The 27,654-nt window shown below is 43.3% G+C and overlaps 1 protein-coding gene across 4 annotated transcripts in view; it reads left to right on the forward strand.

Moving 5' to 3' along the window:
* LOC306986211 (uncharacterized protein) overlaps window positions 1-27,352 on the forward strand; it is an 80,242-nt gene extending 52,890 nt beyond the window's left edge. The window contains exons 2-4 of one of the 4 annotated variants that reach the window (XM_079589207.1): window positions 1,852-1,939; window positions 4,782-6,257; window positions 25,937-27,352. In XM_079589207.1, coding sequence (XP_079445333.1) covers window positions 4,926-6,257; window positions 25,937-26,230 — 1,626 coding nt within the window. In that variant the 5' untranslated portion in view covers window positions 1,852-1,939; window positions 4,782-4,925 and the 3' untranslated portion in view covers window positions 26,231-27,352. The remainder of the gene's footprint in view (window positions 1-1,851; window positions 1,940-4,781; window positions 6,258-25,936) is intronic. The other 3 variants (XM_079589209.1, XM_079589210.1, XM_079589208.1) reach the window with 3 other exon arrangements.
* The last annotated feature ends 302 nt before the right edge of the window (window positions 27,353-27,654 follow it).

Consider the following 27,654-nt stretch of genomic DNA (forward strand, 5'->3'; position numbering starts at 1 on the left):
ATTACAAGTGCCCAGCCATGTTGAGTGATTCCTTCAGAGTGAACACGAGTGAATCTGACTGCAGGAGATGTGAAAGATATTAATAAAAATGATGTTATATCAGCCAGCGCACAGACCTGTATTTAGTTCCTGTTTTCGGTGGAAGTCCAAAGTAGTCGATTGTCGAGTTCACGCGCATAGGTTTAGTTACTATGATCACGCGCGTGAACTCGACAATCGACTACTTTGGACTTCCACCGAAAACAGGAACTAAATACAGGTATGTGCGCTGGCTGATATAACATCATTTTTATTCATATCTTTCACATCTCCTGCAGTCAGATTCACTCGTGTTCACTCTTAAGGAATCACTCAACATGGCTGGGCACTTGTAATGACACATCAAGGATGATAAGAGGATAAAAGCAGGTTTAAAACTTGTCCCATTCAAGTCAACAGGGTGCAAATTTTAAAAAGAGGATAACACGGTGTAGGCAACACCGATTTTTGTCGTTGTTCTCTGTATTGACAGCACTCCAAATTTACTAAAAATTGAGCTCAATGTTAAAATTGACCGGAGTTCTCCTTTAATTCAGCAGGTTTTCAGTGTGAGGCTACCCAGTATAACGCCACACAAACAGACAACTAACTAACTAATGCAACCAAAGGTCTCTCACTGTTTGACAGAAATTCATATTAACATGCAAGAAATAGTAGTGTAGGTTCTCAGGCAAGGACGAGACAGTTTTAATAACAACGGGTGTTTATTAGAGGCTTCCACAGCCGACGTATGAGAGAACCGCACCAGCTCTCTAACTCCCCAACATCGAGTCAATCGAATCACATCACATGAATAAAGTACAACATTAACATTAAACGCATCCTTATTTGTAACAGAGCAGCATTTCCAACACGTTACAGTTTCTGTGGTACAGCTGGAGTTTCCTGGTTATTTCTCACACTTGGTTATTAAACTTCAGTTATGTAGTATGGAGGCAAAGCAACCAGATGTGTTCAGAACACACATATAAAGAGATTAACAGTAAATATAGCCTATTCAAATTGTCAGCTAAAAGGAACCAATCACCACAACGGTGACTTTATGAAACAGCTAGTGATGTCACAGTATAATGTCATTTGCTTATGGTCAGAAAGTCTTCTAAAATCCTGGTAATGGACTGCATGTATATAGCGCTTTCACAGACCCAATGGCCCAAAGCGCTGTACATGTTGCCTCACGTTCACTCACACACACACCGCCGGCGGTGTCAGCCATGCACGGCTCATCCAGCTGGTCGGGAGCCGCTGGGGTTAGTCTTGCTCATGGACACCTCGACACTCGGTCAGGTGAACCGGGGATAGAACCGCCAACCTTCCGGTGTGTAGACAACCTTCATGACCACTGAGCCACTGCCGGCCCGGTCTACAGTGTCATGATGTGCTTGAAACCAGAGCATATATCACTATCTATCTACATTCTTATCACGTATGTAAATGCATATGCTCAGAGCTGAGAGTGTGTGTTTGAGAGCGATAGGATGAGTAGGAGTGTGTAATTACCCGTCTGTTACTGCATGTGTGTGTGTTTATCCCTTTCACAGTGAGTAAGGCGAGTGGGCGACAGCAACTGGTCTGCCTGTGTGTTGTTGCACAGCAGACATGCCTCACACTGCACGATATTACTCATTTCCTCAGCCTTGTGTACATGCACGCACACACACACACACACACACACATGCACAAACTCTCACACTTTTTCACAGTCAGCCTTGCAGCCCTTTCGACATGGTTGTGACACCACAATTTGCCTGAAGATTTGTACACACCGTCGCCTTAGTGGTGTGTGTGTGTGTGTGTGTGTGTGTGTGTGAGAGAGAGATGCAGGTGTGATGGACTGCAGGAGTAAGTGGCGTCACACGGATATCTGCTCCGCACACCCCATCAAGGTCAGTCGCATCAGGTCAGCATTGTTTTCATTTGATCTCGATATAAGTCATTAACACCATGTGTGTGTGTGCTCGTGACATGCGTAGAAGTTGCTTTTCTCTAATCTGTGGTTTTCATTCTGGTTTTTAGTTTTTTTGCTTTTTATTTAAAGTTCATAGTTTACTTTGGAATTATTTAGTATTCACTGCTTTTTAGGATCCCTGTTTTTTAAACCCCTTTTTACGTTGTGTTAGTAAGTGTTGGGAGATCACGGTTCTCCACTAGTCCGACACTAATGACACTAGAACAGCAGAACACGAGTTTACATAAAAGCAGTGAGACTTAAAGCAGTGAAAAGAATGTACTGTGACACTTCAAAAATAAACAGTGTTACGCCTCAGAGTTATTTGTGACAGTGAAGTGTAATAAATGTCAGTCGCCATGAAATCCTGTCTGATAAATGGCAAAGATGCTGTGCTGTCTGTACGGATAGTGTATTACGCTGGTAATGCATTAAATACTAGACTGCTCCTCTTAAAGACTGTGTGTTCGTTGTCAGTGCTTGTCCTGTTTTCTACTCTTTGATTTTTTTGAAAGCTTTCTTAAAAACGTTCTAATTGTATAAATGTGCAGAGCATTGAACACAAGCCTCATGTTAGAGAGAAGAATCTAACACGAGCAGGTCTGTAAAAACGAGTCGCAGGGATAAAAGGTGTCACATGTGTTTGTACTGAATGTTTAGGGTAATAATCATCTGTCAACATTTATGTCATATTTTTATTTTATTTTTCAAAACTCCACCTAGAGATAATAAAGAACAAGCAGAAATTTCAGTTCACAGAGTGTATGTTGTGATCTATGTCTAGCTCTTCTATTTTCAGTTCTGTTTTGAATAAAAAAATTACCACAGAAATGCTTCTCAACTTTTATTATTATTATTTATTTATTTTTATATTTAAATGTCTGCGGGAGTAACATGATTTCTCAACTTCATCATGAAAATGTGTTCATATGTGCAGCGTTCAGAGATATAACAAACATTATGTGCGGTTAAATTACTTTACACACTACAGTCAATGACCGATGATGCACAAAGCAATGTGTGAACATTATAAAAAACATAAAGCATTTGTAAGCACTTGACAGCTCAACACTGTCTTATGAGAAATGTACTTATACTCAGCTCTCTATTTATTATTCAAGTAAATATCTTCTCCACAGATTGCACTAGAACTTGAGATAAAAAAAAAAGATAAAAAAGGGACTTGTGACAATGATTAGAAATGGTCTCCATCCAATGTGAAAGCTTAGACTGCACAAACTTTTCTGAAACTCGCTTTAGCAGCTTGCTCATGTGTGATGAGTTTGAACAGTTTGACGGCCTACATTTTCCGACAGAATCCCTATATAGTCCTGTTAGCCGTCTTTGGTCACTGTAGATGTATGGACTCAGTTTCCATGGAAACAGCAGCAGGGTATCGGGTTCAGTGTGTGCAGACAGTGTGGTAGACAGAGGCGTTGAGAAACAGGCCAGATGTGCTGGCAGCGCAGCGGAATATAAGGCTGTGTTTACACGGAAACGGTCTGAAGAGAAAACGCAAAAGTGGCGTTGCGTTATCACCTTTTATTCTGCGTTTAGATGAGCGTTATGGGGGGGAACGCGACGGTGGAGCGGTTTTAAGATTTCCACTCTGGAGGGGGGTTTCACTTTTTGGCATTTTTAAGCCCCAAAAACGTCGTCGCCGTGTAAACGAAAGGCACATCCGATAAAATATTTTTACGTTTTCACCCGCGAGCGTTCTGTGTAAACAGGGCCTGAATGTCTAAGGAGTGTTGGATAGACATTAGAGACTCTGCCCCACAGGAAGGTGTGAATGAAACCTTGTTTAGTGTGTGTGTGTGTGTGTGTGTGTGTGTGTGTGTGTGTTCTTGTTGTTTTTTCAAATGCCGTATATCCGTAATCGTAAAGTTAACTTCAATCATGCGGTAGCTTTTCCTATCACTGCTGTAGGAGTTTTTGAAACATTCTGGAATAAGTCTGGAGATTTCCATCACAGTTTTAATGAGCAGAGGCAACCTATTTAAGAACTGGCATGTAGTCTCTTGCCATCTCTGTATGTGTGTGGGTGAGAAAATGTTTCTTGAGTGTTTGTGTATCAGTATATGTTTTGTTTGTTTGTTGGTACCACTACAGCAATATTGTGATAATCATATGGGCGTTTTATTTAGGTCTCAGTTGTCCAATTTATTGCTCCCACTAAAAAGCCCACAAAACCGAAGTTCTACATAATAGAAGATAATCATATACTGTATAAATGCCCTAGCCTGGTCCTAACAGACTCTCCTACATTTCATTTGTACAGAGAGTCTGGCCTCTCTCCATTGACGAGCGTTAACTTCCTTGAAGGCGGTCCTCTGTTGAAGTTTAAAACTATTGGATCTGCCCAGAGCCACTCTGGATCTGCCATGACCAATCGCTAACGTTTGGTCGTGAGTCTCGTGACGTATGTCAACTCAAACTAGCGTCATCATTCTCAGCCACTCCCTGTTCGCTGATTGGACCGGTAAAAAATTGACCGGAGAAAACCCAAGAATATACCGCAAGCCCAGAAGTAGTACTGAAGGAAAATTTTAATTAAGGGGAAGTACGTAGGAGGGCGGAGCCAGACCATAAAGGCACCAGCGTATGGACAACACTTTAAAATGTATCTTAAATTTGATTAACTAAATCTGTGGTTAATCTGCTAGGATATATATTTTATACTTACAACATACTGTATTTAGGGCCTGCATTGGTGTGTTTGTTGTGTGCATATACTGTTGAGGGCCAAGCAAGAGGTCAGTAACGTTATTTTTCTTGCACTTTCTCCTCTCAGGTGAGTGGGAGCTCTGAACGTGGCCGTGAGTGACACGTTGTGTGCGTGATGCTGATCAGCAGAAGAAGATTTCTCTCTCCTAGCCCCTTGTTTTCCCCAGCCCATGTAACCTAGTGCGGCCCAGAAGGCCCGGGGGATTGTCCCATGAATCCAAGCCCAGACCGCAGCAAGGAGTGTCTCCCCCCAAAAAAGCGGGAATCCCGGCAGGGCTCATCAGATCAACCAGCTCCAGAGGATGACTTCAAACCCCCTGCCCCTTTCCGAAGCCGGCGGCAGCATCACTCCACCGAGGGTCACAGAGAGAGTGGGGATCTTCTACCACCCGCTCCCCCCATGCTGCCCCCGTATTCTCTGTCCTTGCCTTGGCAGGTGTCCTACAGCCCCGCCATGCATCACTCGTACTTGCCGGTCCAGGTGGGAGAGCGGCGAGGCCCATCTTCGGCATCCTGGAGAGAAACCTTGTGTGGACGGGGTATGGATGGAGGACTGGAGCACACCATTCCCCAGCACTCTCGCTGGCTGAGCAGTGACATCCCCCCCATTAGTGTGCAACCGCTCATCTCTGTGCCCACGTTCAAGAGTGTCTACACAGCCGAGTCCAGGGAAATGTGGTCCTACGGCCCCAGTCGGCGAGACTACTGCTCATCTCTCTTCTCCCCCAATCTCTTTCCACAGCCTACGGCTTATCCCCAGGACGCCCCCCCTGACAGCAGACTCAGGTACCAAGGCAGACGGCCCAATGGTGTTGATAGCCCAGACAGCAGGCCTAGCAGAAGAGTGCCCTCTTGCGATGACTGTGGGAACGACAATGTGAGCAGGTTGGATGGTCCCCATGCCAATGGCAGGAGCAGACAGGAGAATACGACAAGACAGACCCTCGGGAGAGGCCTTCTGCTGCGAGAGAACACAAGTGCACATTCCTCAAGGGACAGGGACCGCCGGGGAACGCCCAAAGCTCCAGTGCCCCCCTCGCCAGACACAAAGGCAGGAAAGGCCATCACTTCTCAGGACCACTTTGGTGTTAGTGCCTCTCAGGCTGGAGCTCAGATCTACTATGCTCTGGGGTCCCTTTGCCCTTCTGCTCACCAGAGCCCTCAAGCATATCCACAACTTAGTCCTTCTGTGTCCTGTTCCCCGAGGAATTCCCAGTACTCCCTGCAAAGCCAGCAGAACAGCCATGGGTTTGAGACAGAATGGGATCCCTCTCCGGGGTCGTACCGGCCTCCCGTCGCTGTGCTCACCGGCCCTGACCCGCCTCCTTCTGCCGTCCTACCTCATTTTGCCAAAGGTTCCCTGATCGAGCTGGCCGGTGGCCATCTGAAGAGGGTGGAGGAGCTGAAGACGGAGGACTTCTTACGCAGTGCTGACACCTTGCCTGAGTTTCACCTGAGCTCCTGCACTATTCTGTTCATCTCGCCAGGACCCACGTACGGCTTCAACCACTTGCAGGTCTTACTCACAGACCGCAACACTCAGGTGAGTCTATATGCAGAAATCAAACTATGATGCCAAGTCAAGTGATGTTATGCTGTAAGAGCGCAACATGATAATAAGGAAGGGAATTTTGCGTTGATGGGTGAAAAACATGACACCAAGATCTTTAACATTTTTTGTGCATGTTGAAGTAGCAACACACATTCCTATACTTGATGTCTTCCAGGCAACGGAAAAGGTTACTTAGAATCCTAATGAAGTCCCTTGAAAGTTATTGAATGTGTGGATGTCATTTCCACTGAAATACGAGTTCAGAGCAGGACATATCGAGCCACAGCCTCTGCATCTTTAATAATGTAAGGACCTCAGATTATACAGAGCATTTGATTGGACAGAAAATGTGATGAGAATCTGGGTGGTATTGCAGAAAAAAAGGTTAGCTTACGTCACATATACCCTGAACTCTCGGGTGATTAACCCAAACTGTGTTTACTCACGGTATGCAGTCGTTCTGGAGTACTGTAAGTTCAGTCAGCCCGGAGTATGAGACTCAGAGTTAGCGGTGACCAAAGACATTCACAATGGAGTCACCCAGAAGAAAGAAGCACGCCATACCTCTTCTTTAGTTTAACATTCTTAGTGCATACCGCCACCTACTGTGCAATCTTATTTAATAATCTATAATCAGTCTTTTTATCACTGTGAACAATAATGTAGTTTGATGCTAATTAAATTAAAGAAAGATTGATTGATTGATTGAACAAAAGAAAAGTCTGTGCTTTAATATATAATATGGCTGTATAAATAGATTTTTTTGTTTAGCCATTTTGTGTCCACATTTCTTGTAAGATGAAATGTATAACATTTGTATTTTTATTAGAAATACATCATATAAAGAAACGTCCCATTGCAAAAAAAGCCTTTTGAGTGAAGATCCATGACGTGTGAGATGAGAATAAAATAAATATATCGGAGTAAAATAAACATTGCTTTATGTTATTATCATGCTTTATAATCAAATATATTAAATATATTGTTTTTGTCATTGTTTTGGAGAACTCTATCTTATAGATTAACATAGTCATTATAAGAGGCAAAAAAACAGTTTGAAACTCGTTGTTTTCGACTTGAAACGTTGTCCACAGGTCTCGAGGCTGGCAAGAGGATAAACACTGGCAGGATTGATGAATTATATAATTAGATTTTTCTTCCTTGATGATAATCCCTTAAACATAATGTTGATAACACCAAAGAATTTCATAAGAATGTTTTTCTGTTTCCCGGCTGGTCATTGGTCACATTCAGCCAAGGCTCGGGATCAGAAATAGTCTTTCATGAGAGCTTCAGAAGTACAGCAAATATGGATGTTAAAATATCACCAGAAGAAGCCAGAAATGTACAAGAATAAACAAAAAAACGGCAGTATTAACGTTTCCGCTGTAAAGCAGCTCTACAGAAGACAATAGTGTCATAGATTGAGTCAGTTCAGTGGTGAAATTACTTTGATTAATCTATAAATCTCCAGAAAGCAGTGATGTAAACTTCCAGCTCGATTGCTCTCTTCCAGTAGTGCAGTCAAATCTATAATATCGTCTTTTAAACCCCAGCTAAGACAGTTCACTAAACTCAAAACAGTAATGCGTCAGTTTCATAAGCTCAAAATAAAGTTAGAAATACTCACCAAGGTTAAATAGGTTCAACTAATTTGAATACCTAATTTCCCCCTGTTCAATGCAATTGAATACTTTTGAGCATTAGAGATTACAGTGTATGGGTATAATTTTGATATCATATTTCGGATCATGATTTTTATTATATTTATCAGTCACTTTTGTGAGAACAGTTTGGCCTTTTTAAATGGATGTCAATTGAAGAAAGTAAAGTAAGCTGACAGCCTGTCTGCTAATGTTAACCATTCGGTAACACTTTACTTGAAGCGGTGTGCATAAGACTGACATGACACCTTCATAATCATGATATGACACATAACACATGTTATGAATATGAAGGAGGTTTTGTGCATGTTTATGACAACTGCCATTAAGTGTCATTCGCTCAATTAAGACATTTATAAATCAAATATGACATTGTTTGAGATGTCTTTGTTATGACAACTTGACATTACCAAGACAACATACCTGTCATAAATATGTCTGAAAATTATTAAAGGGCACCTATTATGACATTTAAAATGTTCCTAATGTTGTTGTGGGAGTCCCCAACAACAGTTTTACATGAATGCAATGACAAAAAACACTTTTGTTTTCGTATAATATGCATTTATTTTTACCTGATTTGCTCACCGACTCCCAAATGAATCGTTCAACGACTCGTTTTCCAAACCCCTCCTTTGCGCGACGCTAATCGTTGATTGGTCAGATGACCCAGCAGTGTTTACAGAGATAATACTTATTGTTTAACACGGAGTACAATGATGCTTTTATCAATTAAATTGTGTTATAATAATGATTATAGTCCACTGCTTTATAGTTTGTAGTAAAAAACGAAAAATAAGATAAAGAATGTAATGTTATGTTAGCGAGCATAGCCCAGAGTTCATATTGTAAAAGCACAATCAGTCTTTGTTTGCGTTAGCCCGATGCATAAACATAACGTTTTTACAAAAAAAAAAAAATGCAGTTACGTTACTACGAGGTATTACTTTATTCTTTAAGACAACTCCGAAAACAACGACAAACACTTCACATATCTCAATACAATTGCCATTGAAGACCTAGAAGCTAAACGGTGCTTACACAACAAACAACATAATTATTAAGCATGCTACATAAAATATAAAAGCAACAATTATTAATAACACTTACAGGTTGTGATACGGAGGAGGAAGCTGATGCAAATACACTTGGAACTGAACCTTCCTTCAATATCAGCCGGCTCGCGGATCCCAGTTTGATTGCATTTAAAAAGCAATCGTCTTCAAAATGGCGCGAACAAAGCACAAGGCTCGGACTATACTTCTGTGGTATAGTTATATGAATTGTAGCCACTTAGTCTTCAAATGCTCCTCCTTGGGCAGATGAAAAAAGTTGAGTTTGAGTCGCACTTCAGAACACAGCGTCTCGTCGCCCTGATGTTTCCCTGCTGGCCTTGGAGCGCAATAAGTGGGCGTGTCGTATTCAAATAACTTGACAAGTTGACGTCATCTAGTCAGAGAAAAAGCTTCGGTCTTCTAACGATTCATAAAAATGACTCAGAGTCGACTCTTACTTTTGAAAGACAATAACTTTATATACGGTGCACTTTCATATTTCAAACTTTGCAGAATGTTTTTGTTCACTTAGATCTATGTTACACACTACATGAAAGGTACATTTCTAAATTCCATAATAGGTGCCCTTTAATGATCAAACTTAAAAACCCACTTTATTGGTTAACATCACATTAAACTGTCATGTGATTGGTTTTGACATTGGCTGTCATGAGGACATTATAACGGTGGCAGGAATATTCTTCTTGACCTCAACTACAGTGGTACACTTTGAATTTGTCATTAAAATGAAAAATATTGTAATGTTAACCCGTAAAGCTAAGTGGTTTCTTAAGTTTGATAATGAATCTCCTATGTCATGTTTATGACAATTTATGTTGTCTTGGTAATGTCAAGTTGTCATTACCAAGACATCTCATACAATGTCATATTTGCATTATAAATGTCATAATTGAGCGAATGACACTTAATGGCAGTTGTCATAAACATGCACAAACCTCCTTCATAATGATGACGTGTGTTATGTAATGATTATGAAGGTGTCATGTCAGTCTTATGCACACCGCTTCAAGTAAAGTGTTACGAAACATTCATATTTGGTGTATACAGCAAAATATGTGTTGTTTTATTAGAGAAGTCACAGGAATGTTGTTTTGCAACATGCATGATTCAGTTTGTGGCGCCACTCTTTCCTTTTTCTGGAATCTGCAAAACAATAATTGATTGTCGAAAAAAGTAATTGAGAATTATATATTATGATACACATATCTGTCTAATCTTTGATTTAGATAACCTGGCTTATTGCAGATGTTTTGCGTTTTGGTTAGTAGACGTTCTTTAGCTAAGTTTTCTGTTTATTTTGATAAATTAATTAATTAATTTCTGTACAATTAATATACTGTCATTAAAATATGTTCATATAAAAAATATGTTTTTTTTTTAATATAAATTAAAAGTTCTGAAAGCACTGAATGAGATCTCATAATAATTTAAAATAGCTTTACTGTTAACAATAAATATTACATTTTATTATGTTATATAATTAATTTATATTTATAGTTTCATTATAAATGGGGATTATTTATACGGTGGACACCCAACTTAATATATGTAAATGATCATTTGAATCTAACCATGTCATCAAATGGAAAAGTCCGACAGCTGTTTCTTATCATGTTAATTATTGTCTACTCTACATATTCTTTTGCTTTATTTACCTTGAACAAAACGGAAAAACATTAAGGAGACTTTTGTCTCAAAACATAAACAATAATTTTATTGATTTTTATGTTGTACATAAATCTACAATATAATAAAAAGAAAGAAAGATCAATTCATTAGATTAAATTAGTGCAGAATCAACTTCCGAGATGTCAAGGATCAGCCAAATGCCATGTGTCAGCGGATGTTGAGAGAAGTGCTGAGCTGAGTTTGACTGCCATCTGGTGGTTTAAAGGAGAAGAACATCAAATGTGCCTTTAGCCCCTATAGTCCAGGCGTTTTAGGATAAAAGGGTGAACAAATTCAAACAGAATCAAACTCAACTGATTTTGTATCCTCCATATGTCCTAAGGAGGGGAAAAAAAGCCCAGAAGAATCCCATTAGGGCAAAGTTTCGAAAAAGACCCAAATATATCCTATTCATACGCCTATTCATTATTATTCTCACGTGAATAGGGTAAAACCTTTAACCTTTAGATATCACCATGACAATTACTGAGTTGATTACTTGCATCAAGACAATCGAAAAACGTATTACAAGTTTTTTTTTAATTGTTTTTTAACATGGACAAACGGAGCATAATCTAATTATGTATGTGCTAATTTGCATAAATACCACAACAGATCTAAACATTGGGTACAGCAGGAGAAAATGTGTCGTTGAATCTTGTTGATATATTACAGTAAAAGACTGAATGTTAAGGTCTGAATAGAACCTATTTAGTCTACCTATGAGCATAATACATAGAGGCAGGAAGAGGTACTTTAAACCGATTATTGAGTGTATTAAACCAGTATTATTATTGAGTGTAGTAAACCAGTATTGATTATTGAGTGTATTAAACCAGTATTATTATTGAGTGTAGTAAACCAGTATTGATTATTGAGTGTATTAAACCAGTATTATTATTGAGTGTAGTAAACCAGTATTGATTATTGAGTGTATTAAACCAGTATTATTATTGAGTGTATTAAACCAGTATTATTATTGAGTGTAGTAAACCAGTATTGATTATTGAGTGTATTAAAGCAGTATTATTATTGAGTGTAGTAAACCAGTATTGATTATTGAGTGTATTAAACCAGTATTATTATTGAGTGTAGTAAACCAGTATTGATTATTGAGTGTATTAAACCAGTATTATTATTGAGTGTATTAAACCAGTATTATTATTGAGTGTAGTAAACCAGTATTGATTATTGAGTGTATTAAAGCAGTATTATTATTGAGTGTAGTAAACCAGTATTGATTATTGAGTGTATTAAACCAGTATTATTATTGAGTGTAGTAAACCAGCATTGATTATTGAGTGTATTAAACCAGTATTATTATTGAGTGTAGTAAACCAGTATTGATTATTGAGTGTAGTAAACCAGTATTATTATTGAGTGTATTAAACCAGTATTATTATTGAGTGTAGTAAACCAGTATTGATTATTGAGTGTATTAAAGCAGTATTATTATTGAGTGTAGTAAACCAGTATTGATTATTGAGTGTATTAAAGCAGTATTATTATTGAGTGTAGTAAACCAGTATTGATTATTGAGTGTATTAAACCAGTATTATTATTGAGTGTAGTAAACCAGTATTATTATTGAGTGTATTAAAGCAGTATTATTATTGAGTGTATTAAACCAGTATTATTATTGAGTGTAGTAAACCAGTATTATTATTGAGTGTAGTAAACCAGTATTATTATTGAGTGTATTAAACCAGTATTATTATTGCAGTATTATTATTGAGTGTATTAAACCAGTATTATTATTGAATGTATTAAACCAGTATTATTATTGAGTGTAGTAAACCAGTATTGATTATTGAGTGTATTAAACCAGTATTATTATAGCAGAGATGGGGTTTGGGGCTGGGGCCGTGGGTTTCTGGGGGATGAGTCTGAGGGAAGAACAAGAGTTAGGAGAATGCAGAAGATATAGGTAAAATAAAAAGTGAACCCCCAGAAACCCACGGACCCAGCCCCAAACCCCATCTCTGCAATAATAATAATAAATACTGCACTGTAAAACCTAACAGTAATATGTACTAAATCAAATTGAGTTCACTGCACTCAAATATTATTGAAACTTGAATGACTGAAATAGAACTCAAACTGAATGAGTTATAGAACATTTCTATATCCCAGAATGATAATTGAATAATAATTGTATAATTAAGTGATGATTGAGGATTAGTGATAAACACCTGCTGTTAACAAGCCGAATCACTGAAGAAAAGAGAAACACCAGCCACATCCTTAGATGAAATAAACTGAAGATAAAAGAGGATTACACCACTACACAAACAGCATTACCAGCTTCACTTATTATTAACCAGTTTTAATTATTATTATTATTATACAGTTATTATTATAATTAACAGAGGTTTAGATGTTGATGATTTGTTTCGTTTAAGGTCACCCTGATGGAGATCAGCGTTTGCTTTAGTTGGGCTCTTGACCCTTGACTTTTTCCACATAAGGTTTTCTTTGGCTGCTATATTGTGTGTTTATAAAACACATTTATAATGGTACAAAAGTCATGGAAAATTTGTGATTGTGTATAGATGGTTGAGGATTGATGATGACAATCAATCATTTTGTGACTTGATTCACTGATCTTAATCAGAGTCTAATCCCTGATAAAAAGGGAAACATATAAATAATTTTGTTCAAAACTGTGTTTCAACAGCATAAGCACCAGCAATTCTATGTTCATCAGACAACATGAAGAATTTTACAAAATGAATGTGCACAAAAAGTTTCACAAACAGACATCAAGATTCAGCATATGAACCTCAACAATGGTGACCATTAAAAACTATTCATGTTGCAATGCATGCTGGGTACTAGCATAATACAAAATGTATCCATTGCTCCCAGCACACATTGCGGCATGAATATTTTTTTATTGGTCACCGTTGTTGAGATTCATATGCTCATTCTTGATGTCTGTGTAAGTCAGTATGAAACCATAGAGGTTTTAAAAATCATATTGTTACTACAATGGACCTTACAGTAAAATCAGAGTTCTGTTATAACAAATAATACAAGTAACACATCACCTGTTTACTCAGAGATTTGGCTCTGGAAAAGATCAGAAAATCAAGTCATTAAATGTTGATTTGCATCATCTAAACGCAATAACATGTTTATATTTTCTTTTGGCCTATGTGCCATAACAAATGTGTTATATAAACACTCAGTTACAGCAGCCAGAAGAAAAACTGGTGTTATAAAGTCAAGGGTCAAGAGACCAACTAAAGCAAACACTGACCACTATCATGGTGTCTTTAAATGAAACTCAATAAATCATCATCATCTAAACCTCTGTTCATTCTCAATAACAAATTCTGTAGATGCATGACAAAAGTAAAACTGGTTAGTAATAAGTGAAGCTGCTAATGTTGTTTGTGTAGTGGTTTGACAGGTGACCTCAGCGTTACGTTGGACAGACTGAACATGAATTTCCAGACTGAAAAGCCACGTAAAGTGTCTCTTTGCCCACAGATTTAATTGGATAATCATGGGTCATAATCCTCTTCTGCTGAGAACTTGAGAGATTTAAACATATTTGATCTTAAGTTGATTTCATCTAAGGCTGTGGTTGGAAGTCAGTTGTAGTTCTTGTGTTTCTTTTTCCTTCAGTGATTCTGCTTGTTAACAGCAGGTGTTCATAATTAATGCTCACTAATCGCTTAATTCATAAATTAATCAATCACTTAATTTCTTGACTGCAATGTATACTTTTATTTAACTCAACTGAGATAAGTTCAGAGTACTCATAACTATTGTTTTTTATAAACTTAATTAAATTGAGGTAATCAGTTTCCTCAAATGTAATGAGTTAGCTTAACTCATTAGATTTGACTTTGTATATGATATTGCGAGCTAGCAGGAACTGCAAGTGCTCTGAGTTCATTTAAAGTTAGTCTTTTCAATTTTTTTACTCAATATAGTGAGGTTTCAGCTATATAAAGTATTTAAATGCAGTGTAAAGTTTAATTGCGTATTAAAAAATATCATTGTTTAGTGGACTCGATTAAAATAAGTTCAGAGTACTCATAACTATTGTTTTTTATTAACTTAATTAAATTGAGGTAATAAGTTTCCTCAAATTAAATGAGTTAGCTTAACTTGTTGGGTTTTACAGTGTGGTTTAATGTGTTTATGCTCATGGGTAGCCTAAATGGGTTCCATTCAGATCTTACTATACTTACTATACCTTACTGTAATATGTCAACAAGATTCAACAAGACATTTTCTCCTGGCTATGTAATTGTCATGGTGATATCTAAAGGTTAAAGGTTTTACCCTATTCACTAGAGAAAGATAATGAATAGGCGTATGAATAGGATATATTACATTTACATTTATTCATTTAGCAGACGCTTTTATCCAAAGCGACTTACAAATGAGAAACAATAGAAGCAATTAAACTAGCAGTAGACCAACAGTATGTAAGTGCTATGACCCTTCACAGTACAATCCAACGTACAGTATTTTTTTTTTTTTTTGTTAGAATAGAGAAGAGAGTGTTAGTATTACTGGATTAAATGCTGCCGAAAAAGATACGTCTTCAGCAGTTTCTTAAAAATGGCTATGGACTCAGCGGCTCTGGCTGAGTTAGGCAGATCATTCCACCAGTAGGGAACAGTCATGGTAAAGGTCCGAGAAAGAGATTTCGTGCCTCTTTGAGATGGCACCACAAGACGGCGCTCGCTTGCAGAGCGCAAGTTTCTGGATGGCACATAAGTCTGAATTAATGAGTTCAGGTACAAGGGAGCAGTGCCAGTGGTTGTTCTGTAGGCAAACATCAGTGACTTGAATTTGATGCGAGCGGCAATCGGCAACCAGTGCAATTTTGTTAGGAGAGGAGTGACGTGTGCTCTATTCGGCTCGTTGAAGACCACTCTAGCTGCAGCTTCTGGATCAGTTGCAGAGGTTTGACAGTGCAAGCTGGGAGACCGGCCAGGAGAGCATTACAATAGTCCAGTCTGGATAGAACAAGTGCCTGAACAAGGAGTTGTGTAGCTCTGATAGGAAGCGCCTGATCCTTCTGATGTTGTACAAGGCAAATCTGCATGACCGGGCAGTGCTAGCAATGTGATCTGTGAAATTCAATTGGTCGTCAATTACAACTCCAAGGTTCCTGGCTGATCTTGATGGAGTTATGGATGACGAGCCTAGCTGAATGGTGAAGTTGTGATTAAGTGCTGGGTTAGCCGGGATTACGAGTAGCTCTGTCTTCGCAAGGTTTAGTTGAAGGTGGTGGTCCTTCATCCAGACAGAAATGTCTGTCAGGCAGGCTGAGATGCGAGCGGCTACCGTCGGATCATCAGGCTGGAATGAGAGGTAGAGTTGTGTGTCATCAGCGTAGCAGTGGTAGGAAAAGCCATGTTTCTGAATCACAGATCCTAGTGATGTCATGTTGATGGAGAAGAGAAGTGGTCCAAGCACTGAGCCCTGAGGCACACCAGTAGCTAGATGTTGGGTCTTAGACGCCTCACCTCACCCCTTCACGACACCCTAAAGGACCTACCCAAGAGATAAGACTTGAACCACTGGAGTGCAGTTCCCGAGATTCCCTTCATCTTTAGGATTGACAGGAGGATCTGGTGGTTAACTGTGTCAAAGGCAGCAGACAGATCCAGCAGGATGAGAACTGAGGACTTGGAAGCTGCTCTTGCCAATCTCAAAGCTTCAATTACTGAGAGCAGAGCAGTCTCAGTCGAGTGTCCGCTTTTGAAGCCAGACTGATTGCTGTCCAAGAGGTTGTTCTGCGTAAGAAAGGAGGAGATCTGGTTGAAAACAACTCGTTCAAGTGTTTTTGCGACGAAAGGAAGAAGAGATACCGGTCTGTAATTCTCCAGATGTGCTGGATTTAGAGTGGGTTTCTTAAGCAGTGGGGTTACCCGAGCCTGCTTGAATGCTGTGGGAAAGTACCAGTGTGAAGAGATGTGTTTATGATGTGTGTGAGTGTGGGTATAACAGAGGAAGAAATAGCTTGAAGTAGGTTAGTGGGAATGGGATCAAGCGGACAGGTAGTAGGGCGATTGGAAAGAAGGAGTTTGGAGACTTCTGTCTCTGAAAGCAAGGAGAAGGAAGGTAGAATGTGTGTGTTAGCTGGTAAAATGTGTGTGTTAGTTTGTGGATTGGTAAATTGGCCGCTGATGGTGGTAGTTTTGTTTATGAAGAATGAGGCAAAATCATTCATATATTTGGGTCTTTTCGAAACTTCCCCCTAAGGGGATTCTTCGGGGCTCTTTTTTCCCTTACTCAGGACATATTGAGGATACAACATCAGTTGAGTTTGCTTCTGTTGCAATTTGTTCACGGTTGACCCCCATTTTGGCTTAAAACGACTGGACTACTATGGGTCCAGACAACAGGTCTTTCCCAAAGAGCGTTAGAGCTCCAGCCAGAGGTTTCGGTGCCGGACCAAGTTCTGTTGTGTTTGGTTGCCAAGCGACCACATGCTCGGGTCCGGTGTGACTCCACACAAGGCGTCGCCTGCACTCCTCTACCACTCCACTTTACGGAGAGCAATTCTTCAGCCCTATCCGGACGGGACTAGTGTAACATGTAGGGGGGGGGGGGGGGGGGGGGGGTAGATTATTACCAGAGCTTCTCTGTGGTTTTAGTCTCGTCTGATTGTGCATCTCAGTGATCATCACGGACAATGCCAGTAAAGATTACGGCGATTTTCTTCAGTAAAATAAATCACCTCAGGTAATACTAATCCATGCGAATATATGTACGTAAATGTTGAGTCCTGTCCTGTTTAAAAGTAGTTTCCCGCCGGTTTTCAAGTATGGAGACGCTTGAAAAGCATTCAGTTCGTTCTCAACGCTGGGACAAACTCAGTGTTTACACACACACTTCAGATCAGAGAGAAGATCGAACACACCTGTTAGAGACACGAAACATCTTTTATTACCACCAGAACCCAATCTGAAGTGAACACATCGCTCGACCGGACATTACTGTTATATATATATATAGGTTATGTGTGTTTGTGCGTGTGATATCAGGAAGCAGCGTAACACACACATGACGACAGGAGTGACGGCGGTGTGTAAACAGAGTTACTCTCACACTTCTGCTGGTTTTACTGAGATTTCTGATCCCGTGCGAATCGGCCATTAATATTACAGACGTCCTGTGGTAATGACATCACTCCATCTACCCTTGTAGAGCTAATCCCGTCCAGATAGGGATAAAGACATATAACACCAGATTAATCCCGTCCGGATAGGGCTAAAGACATATAAACACACCAGATTAATCCCGTCCGAATAGGGCTAAAGACATATAAACACCAGATTAATCCCGTCCGGATAGGGCTAAAGACATATAAACACCAGATTAATCCCGTCCGGATAGGGATAAAGACATATAAACACCAGATTAATCCCGTCTGGATAGGGATAAAGACATATAAACACCAGATTAATCCCGTCCGGATAGGGATAAAGACATAAAAACACCAGATTAATCCCGTCCGGATAGGGCTAAAATTAATCCCGTCTGGATGGGGCTACATATAAACACCAGATTAATCCCGTCCGGATAGGGCTAAAGACATATAAACACAAAATTAATCCCGTCCGGATAGGGCTAAAGACATATAAACACCAGATTAATCCCGTCCGGATAGGGATAAAGACATAAAAACACCAGATTAATCCCGTCCGGATAGGGCTAAAGACATATAAACACCAGATTAATCCCGTCCGGATAGAGCTAAAGACATAAAAACACCAGATTAATCCCGTCCGGATAGGGCTAAAGACATATAAACACCAGATTAATCCCGTCCGGATAGGGCTAAAGACATATAAACACACCAGATTAATCCCGTCCGGATAGGGCTAAAGACATATAAACACCAGATTAATCCCATCCGGATAGGGATAAAGACATAAACACCAGATTAATCCCGTCCGGATAGGGTTAAAGACATATAAACACCAGATTAATCCCGTCCGGATAGGGCTAGAGACATATAAACACCAGATCAATCCCGTCCGGATAGGGCTAAAGACATATAAACACCAGATTAATCCCGTCCGGATAGGGATAAAGACATATAAACACCAGATTAAAAAGTCTGCTGCTGACCGCACATTTCTCAGGTATCTTCAGGACACAGGGCTGGATGGAAATAAATCTGGCCAATACGTCTATTGTCAATTAATTGAGATAATGGAGTTGGGGTGAGGATTACGGCCTTTAAAGTGCATTGTGTCGTATTTAGGAGGATATGTTGACAGAAATGCAATATCATATACATAACTATGATTTCAGTGGAGTATAAAGATTCATTATGAGTAAGAGTAAAAGAAACATTATAATAATAATAATAATTCGTTACATTTATATAGCGCTTTATCTGAGACCTCAAAGCGCTTAACATAGAAGGGGGGAATCTCCTCAACCACCACCAATGTGCAGCATCCACTTGGATGATGCGACGGCAGCCATATTGCGCCAGAACGCCCACCACACACCAGCTTACTGGTGGAGAGAAGACAGAGATGAAGCCAATCAGTATATGGGGATGATTAGGAGGCCATGATGGACAGAGGCCAAGGGGCAAATTTGGCCAGGATGCCGGGGTTACACCCCTACTCTTTCTCGAAGGATATCCTGGGATTTTTAATGACCACAGAGAGTCAGGACCTCGGTTTAACGTCTCATCCGAAGGACGGCGCTCTTTGGACAGTATAGTGTCCCCATCACTACACTGGGGTGTTAGGACCCGCACAGACCACAGGGTGAGCGCCCCCTGCTGGCCTCACTAACACCTCTTCCAGCAGCAACCTGGCTTTCTCAGGAGGTCTCCCATCCAGGTACTAACCAGGCTCAGCCCCGCTTAGCTTCAGTGGGCAACCAGTCTTGGGCTACAGGGTGATATGGCTGCTGGTGTTTGTATTATGTTTGTATTACCTTAGAATGAGCATTTCTATTTCTATTTCTAAAGGCTTGTGAGAAAAATCATTCCACTGTGTGCCGTCGTTGACTGATTCCACCATTATTTTATTAGTTCCCTATCAGTCGGTCACTACGACGTATGTCGTGACCGACAAATAGGAATCTCGCTAGAGAGCCAATCTACTTCGAGTGAAACTAAACGAGCCAATACACATTGGCATGCAATCATTTGCATCAGCTGCGCAGCCTCACAGCGTGGGTATATAACGAGCAGCTGGTGATTGCACTGTAGCTTTTTGCTTCGGAGCCAACCGATGCTGTTTAATCTATCCAATATTGAGTGATCAAACAACGAGCAAGCTCTTCAGGAAGATCTCTCGTGTCTGGTGCGTGCGATACAGCGCGGCAGTGGGGTCGACTTTCTTTTCTCTTTTGTTTTTGTGTTCTGAGCAAAACAAAAAAGCTGTTTTCACAGCTGGTAACGGTGCGCCAAGAGCGTTAAATAGCCGTTCTTACGGCTGGTAAGACCGCCGTGAAGAGAGACAGCGCACGACAGGTTGCACATTTCTGTCTGTGTCCGCTGCGACCGTTCCACTGCGTGCTTCAGTACCAAGAAGAGCATTCACCTGAAAGAGCTTACATGGGTGTGAGTTGCGTCTTTCTAAAGATGACATTCCACCTGTGTGTTTCTGGATGCGGTCGTTTCCTGTCCTCACTGACGGCCACGATCACTGTCTCGCATGCCTGGGAAACATGTGAGACTGTGTTCGTGGGTGGCTCATGTTTTCGCACGGGAACATGACCACGTCGGCATGCCGGTTGACTCTGTTTTCTCCGGAAAGCTTGAGTCCCCTCTGTTGTTGGCCAGCCGCTGCTTGTGTGTGAAAGCACAGCTGCAGGTCTGCTCGACACTCTGGGACACCAGCGTGTCGTGTGCCGTCGAGCTGCCGGGCTGCAGCGCGGGTTGTCACGGCGACCCAGCGCTCGCTCGACGCTCTAGATGCGCGGTCCCCATGTCTATTCTCCGTTGTAGCGCCCTCCCTGGTGGCCACCAGGAGAGGTCTATTTCAGTAGAATAGCTTGGGTGATCCTGAGAGCTGAGGGCTTCTCCTTCGGGGAACCAACCCCCTAGGGCCCCTCCCTCTCTAGCGCATCACAAGCTGCGCAGCTTCTGGATGGGATTGCTGGTCCTTCAAAATGGAGGAACCTAGCATTTCATTCAAGGCTCCAGCTGAGGGCAGATGTCGATTGCTGCATCGGAGAGAGGGGCTGTTTCGTTCTGGAGATGATGAGGCCGAGTTCCCACTGTAATAGTGTGTGTGCTTATGCTGAATCAGATTCAGAGCTGACAGCCATGCTTTCCCGGGTCTTTCTCGGACGTGCATTGAAAACTTAGCAGTATGGAGCTATATTGGTGCCAAAAAACAAAAAACAAAATGGAGTGCCAAATTCTGCATAAGTTTTCACCTCTCTCACTACCCTCGATGGTGGGGTGCCTGTGCTTCTGGCAGGCCACCTCTACCCTGCATTTGAGGCCAAGGCACTCTTATTGCATGAGGGTAGTTCTGATCCGGGGTTGAGCTGCGCTTGTTGACTGACCGTGTTCAAGTCACAGAGCAGGTCCTCGATCAGACGATGTCCACCTTGGTGGTCCAGAAGCGCCCTTGCTGTCCTTGTAGAGGTGTGAGAGCTAGTCAAAGCACGCTTTCTCGATGCTCCCATCTCACAAGGTGGCCTTTTCGGCGACACTGTTGAGAACTGGCCCAGCAGAGTACCAGAGTACCTCGTGGGCTGCCCCTCAGTCTACTCGTCGCCACAGGTGTCATCCCCTGCAAAAAACAACTCTCGCACAGCCTGCTCTACTGTGTCCGCTGCAGGGGGATGACACCGCCTGTCTCAGCCACTGTTTAAGTGTCGGCGAAACAATCACCAGAGACGAGTGACGCGGAGATGGGTGGAGCTGCTCACTCCTGGTGGAGGGCCGGGAAGTGAATCTTTTGAGTCAAAATTCTGTTCCACCACTGGAGTCACAGTGGTACCCAAATTCTCAAAAAAAAAAAAAAAGCAGTTCCATTATCTCTGGGTCTGAAGAGGGCTGGAGAGTAGTGGGAGGAGAGAATCCTCACCACCCTCATCCGCCTCTTCTATCGCCAGCTGGCAGCAGTTTGTGGTTCGAGAATGCAACCAAGCCGCCTCCTGCACCTCCTGCCTCGTGGAACCAGGTAGTGTTGCACAGCACACTCAGACCACGCTACGGGACGCCTCCCCGAGAGAGCCTCCCGGGCCACGTCCCTGTGTTCCACCTCGCTGCCCCGCTCTGGGTACGCCTACGGTCCCTTTGGTCCCGCTTGTACGGTCTCTGCGAGCCTGGCTAGCGCTCCCCAGTCCGTCTCGCTGGCTCATTCGGACCATCAGGCTCGGCTATGCGATTCAGTTCGCCTGGCGTCCCCCCAAGTTTCGGGCCATCCACTCCACTACAGTGAGAGCAGCCGATGCCCATGTCTTGCGTGCGGAGATCGCAGTCCTACTGGCGAAGGACGCGATAGAGCCGGTCCCTCCAGCCGATATGAGGTCAGGACACTACAGTCCCTACTTCATTGTACCCCAGAAAGGTGGTGGGTTACGACCGATCTTGGATCTGCGAGTTTTGAATCGGAGCCTCCACAAGCTACCGTTCAAAATGCTCACGCAGAGACGCATTTTCGGATGCATCCGTCCCCAAGATTGGTTTGCAGCGATCGACCTGAAGGACGCGTACTTTCATGTCTCGATTCTTCCTCGACACAGGCTGTTTCTGCGCTTTGCGTTCGAGGGTCGAGCATATCAGTACAAGGTCCTGGTCTTCGGGCTGTCCCTGTCTCCCCGTGTCTTCACGAAAGTCACGGAGGGGGCCCTTGTTCCCATGAGAGAACAGGGCGTTCGCCTCCTCAACTATCTCGACGACTGGCTCATACTAGCACACTCTCGAGATCAGTTATGCGAACACAGGGACCTCGTGCTCAGTTACCTCAGCCAGTTGGGCCTTCAGGTCAACTGGGAAAAGAGCAAACTCGCCCCCGTGCAGAGGATCTCTTTTCTCGGTATGGAGTTGGATTCGGTCGCACAGACAGCGCGCCTCACAGAGCAGCGCGCCCAGTCGGTGCTGAACTGCTTGAACACGTTCAAAGGCAGGACGGCGGTCCCACTGAAACTTTTTCAGAGGCTCCTGGGGCATATGCCAGCGGCAGCAGCAGTAACCCCGCTCGGGCTGCTTCATATGAGACCGCTTCAGCACTGGCTTCACGGCCGAGTCCCGAGATGGGCGTGGCATCACGGCACTCACCGGGTGGCAATCACACCGGTGTGCCGCCAGACCTTAAGCCCGTGGTCAGATCCCTCGTTCCTGCTGGCAGGAGTGCCCTTGGAACAGGTGTCCAGTTATGCTGTGGTATTCACAGATGCCTCTGCCACCGGCTGGCGTGCCACGTACAACGGGCATGCAGTATCAGGGGTGTGGACGGCTCCCCAACTGCATTGGCATATCAACTGCCTCGAGTTGCTTGCAGTACATCTCGCTCTGAGCCGCCTAAAGAGGCCGCTACAGGGCAGAGACGTGCTGGTCCGTACGGACAACACTGCGACCGTTGCGTACATCAACCGACAAGGTTGTCTACGCTCGCGTCGCATGTCGCAACTCGCCCGCCATCTCCTCCTCGGGAGTCAGAAGCATCTGAGGTCGCTTCGAGCCATGTATGTCCCCGGTGTGCTCAACTGTGTGGCCGACGAGCTATCACGAGCTGTGCTCCCGGGAGAATGGCGACTCCACCCCCAGGCGGTTCAGCTGATTTGGAGAGGGTTCGGAGAGGCTCAGGTAGACCTGTTTGCCTCCTCAGAGACCTCCCACTGCCAGTTGTTTTACTCCCTGACCGAGGGAACACTCGGCACAGACGCACTGGCACACAGCTGGCCCCGGGGCCTTCGCAAATATGCATTTCCCCCAGTGAGGGGGGACCTTGTGCAAAGTCAGGGAGGACGAGGAGCAGGTCCTTCTGGTGGCTCCCTACTGGCCCACCCGGACTTGGTTCCCAGAACTCATGCTCCTCGTGACAGTCCCTACCTGGCCCATTCCTCTGAGGAGGGATCTTCTGACTCGGAGACGGGGCACCCTGTGGCACCCGCGTCCAGACCTCTGGAAACTCCATGTCTGGTCCCTGGACGGGATGCGGAGGTTCTAGGTGACTTACCCCCAGAGGTACTTAACACCATCACTTCTGCAAGGGCGCTGTCCACGAGACGTGTGTACGCCTTGAAGTGGAACCTGTTCGTCGAGTGGTGCTCTTCTCGCCGAGAAGACCCCCGAAGATAGGGTCCGTGCTTTCCTTCTTGCAGCAAGGGTTGGAGCAAAGGCTGTATCCCTCCACCCTCAAAGTACATGCTGCCGCTATTTCAGCTTATCACGACCACATAGATGGCAAAACTGTTGGAAAGCACGACCTGGTCGTCAGGTTCCTTAGGGGGGCGAGACGATTAAATCCTCCTCGACCCCCCTCCATACCCTCTTGGGACCTTTCCCTGGTGCTTCGAGCACTTCAGGATGCTCCCTTTGAGCCGTTGCAATCAGCAGACTTGAAGCTTCTCTCCATGAAGACTTTGCTGCTGGTTGCACTGGGCTCTGTCAAGAGGGTAGGGGACCTGCAGGCATTTTCGGTCGACGAATCGTGCCTAGAGTTCGGGCCGGGTGACAACCATGTTGTACTGAGACCCCGGCCTGGCTATGTGCCCAAGGTTCCTACCACTCCCTTCAGAGACCAGGTAGTGAACCTGCAAGCGCTGCCCCTGGAGGAGGCAGACCCAGCCCTGGCTTTGCTCTGTCCCGTTCGCGCTCTGCGTATGTACGTGGACAGAACTCAAAGCGTCAGAACCTCAGACCAGCTCTTTGTCTGTTACGGAGGACAGCAGAAGGGAAAGGCTGTCTCCAAGCAGAGGATGGCCCACTGGATAGTGGATGCCATCGCCTTTGCTTACCAAGTTCAAGGCGTGCCCTGCCCGCTCGGGTTGCATGCACACTCCACGAGAGGCGTTGCATCCTCCTGGGCGCTGGCACGTGGCTCCTCGCTAACAGATATCTGTAGAGCTGCGGGCTGGGCGACACCTAACACGTTTGCTAGATACTATAGCCTACATGTAGAGCCGGTCTCCTCCCATCTTCTCACCCTAGACGGGCAGAAGCACTGAGAGGCCCGGCTCTGTCGGCTTGCTGCACCCTACTGTGCACCCTTATTCTCTAGTGTGAAAAACCTGTGAGTCCTCCAAAAACCCTCGGTCCGGACTTGGCGGAGCGTCCGGTGCCAGGCCTTTATCCGCTGAATCCTTGAGAACCGGATTTAGGCTGGGTCCCATATGTGTGACCCTACGGGGATCCCATATGTGTATATTCTCCACGGCTGCTCCTAATCGGAAGCCCGTGTCTTTCCCTTGGGCTAAGTCACCCATTACTCATATGCTGTACAACCCTCGGGTTAGTCCATATGTTATCTCCACTTAACTCCTCGAGAATGTGGCTTCCGCAGCGTTCCCTTCCTTCAGTTCGGGCACGCTTCCCAGTGTTATCCAATAATCTCACTGTATGGGTTATCACGGAACAACAGTGACAGGTTCACTCTGTGTAAGCCTCCTCCTATCGTCCTTCCAGGCAAGAAGGTGTAGAGGCTTGCACAGGGCGCTGGATGGGGTGCAGCAGCTGTGGCGCTTTGGTAGGGATTCCTATTTGTCGGTCACGACATACGTCGTAGTGACCGACTGATAGGGAACGTCTCGGTTACGTATGTAACCCTCGTTCCCTAAAGGAGGGAACGGAGACGTATGTCCCGTCGCCACATCTGCTGCCGCCCGCCGGGGCAGCCAGCTTATCGGCTTGGCTCCTCAGCAAAAAACTACAGTGCAATCACCAGCTGCTCGTTATATACCCACGCTGTGAGGCTGCGCAGCTGATGCAAATGATTGCATGCCAATGTGTATTGGCTCGTTTAGTTTCACTCGAAGTAGATTGGCTCTCTAGCGAGATTCCTATTTGTCGGTCACGACATACGTCTCCGTTCCCTCCTTCAGGGAACGAGGGTTACATACGTAACCGAGACGTTTTAACTGAAACTTGATAGGAAGAGGAACTTCTGATTAGGAAAGGACACTTTCATGTGATGATGTGTGCAGCTTTACTTCATAACAACAAATGATGTTTTCTAACAAAGAGTAATGATTTGTATTTGGGAAACGGTGTCTTTAGAGCGGATACTCCTCTTGGCAGGTGTCCCTGAAGTGTCTGTGAAGTGTAGTCGTCTCACGAAGTCTCTTGTCCCGGCAGGAGCTGCTGACGGTGCTGGCGGAGTATCCGTTCTTCGTGCGGGACCGCGGCTGGTCCTCCTGCAGTCCCCAGCGCAGCGCGCGGCTGTACGGCCTGCAGTGCCGCCAGCTCAGCGCCGGGGACGTGTGTCTGGCCCTGACTCCTGCTCCGGAGATGCCCCCCCCGCGCGCACCCGACCCCGCGCCGCAGCCTGCGCTGGAGCCACCGCGCACACGCAAGAGACGCTGGTCCGCGCCCGAAAGCAAGACTAGCACCCATTTACCTCAAGGCTCGAAGCTCGAGAGACGGCAGTGATGTTTCCAGTCGACTTCACTCCGCGCGAAGGTTTAGCAAATGATCATCGGTAACCTCATAGAAAACGGCTAGTAAATCGGTCCTCTCCTATTAAACGTGAAACAGAATGTAGAACAACACATGCTAGCGAATCCCAAAATGCACAAGGAGACAATCAGAAAATCCCTTACTTGTGTTGCCACACACCTTTTAGATATGCTAACCTCAAGCCTCTTTCTGCAGGGTATGTCTTTTCAATGAGTATCATAACAAACCAATGCTACGGGATGGGGAAAAGTACACAATTATATGAGAATATATCATTACAAGTGTTCTGTGAATATGCTAAACGAAATAGTCTACCGTTATTTTGGTAATGCAGTCTTGTTTCATGCTTATGAACTGCGTTTGTACCTTCAGTCCAGCAGGCAAGCTGAATGTGAAGCAGCCTTCAGCCGAGCTTTCAGTGTGGGTCAACATGCTAGTTCACTTCAGCATTACACAGTCCAGCCTGTTCTGACCCAGCGAAGGCCACTAATGCTGGACTGACCCAAACTCACACACGACTGGTGTTTTAAAGAGCGATGGTGCTAACGACACATCAGAGAAGTCCTGTGGGGGAATGACAGAAGTCTAGTGTTTCGAACTCAGATACGGGTATATCTACTCTTGATTAAGCACACTCTATCACTTTATTTTTCTCTGATTTATTTTTTGTTGTTGTGGTTTTTCAAATAATATTTGCTGTTAGATTTTTTTCTTTATAAATGTTCTAAATGCTCTAAAATTGTATATTTTTAAAGTTGTGAGACTGTAATACAATGTTGGCTAGAAATAAAAGAACGGCTTTCTAGATTTATATTGAAAGGATCTCATTCCATTTTTAGCATCGCAATGAAACGGCGAATGAAAACCTTACTATTGACGGAATATTCTAATTTATGGTTTTATGAGGTCAGAGAGTCAAAACCTTCAGAAGCATCATACAGTCTTGTGCACTGTTCGAGTTCTGTGTAGGCTACTGCCTTTATGGAGCGGGTGAAATTGGATTCAATACAATTCCTCAAAAATCACACTATGAAAAACAACACAGATTCAGGTGCAAATTGTAAACTTTTAATATAAACATTTGTCAAACATTACAAAAAAAAATATATGAACATATGATTTATGAAAATGTTTTTTAACCTGTTAGCCTGAAGCGCCACTTTTGAAAAATTTATTAAAACAGTTTTGTTTTGACAAAATTTTATTATTATTGATTAACAGTATACTGCTCCTTTTTTTTTATTTTTTTTTTTATTTTATGCTTAGAACATCTTAACTGAACAATTCAATTTAGCTGTATAATGAAAATAATGTTTACTTTTCCTAAGTTGGCTCAACTTTTGTTTTGTAGACTCCTTTCATGAAGTCAAGAAGTTACTTCTGACATGATGAGCACA

Source organism: Phoxinus phoxinus (genome assembly GCF_949152265.1).
Source record: "Phoxinus phoxinus genome assembly, chromosome: 18".
NCBI lineage: Eukaryota > Metazoa > Chordata > Actinopteri > Cypriniformes > Leuciscidae > Phoxinus > Phoxinus phoxinus.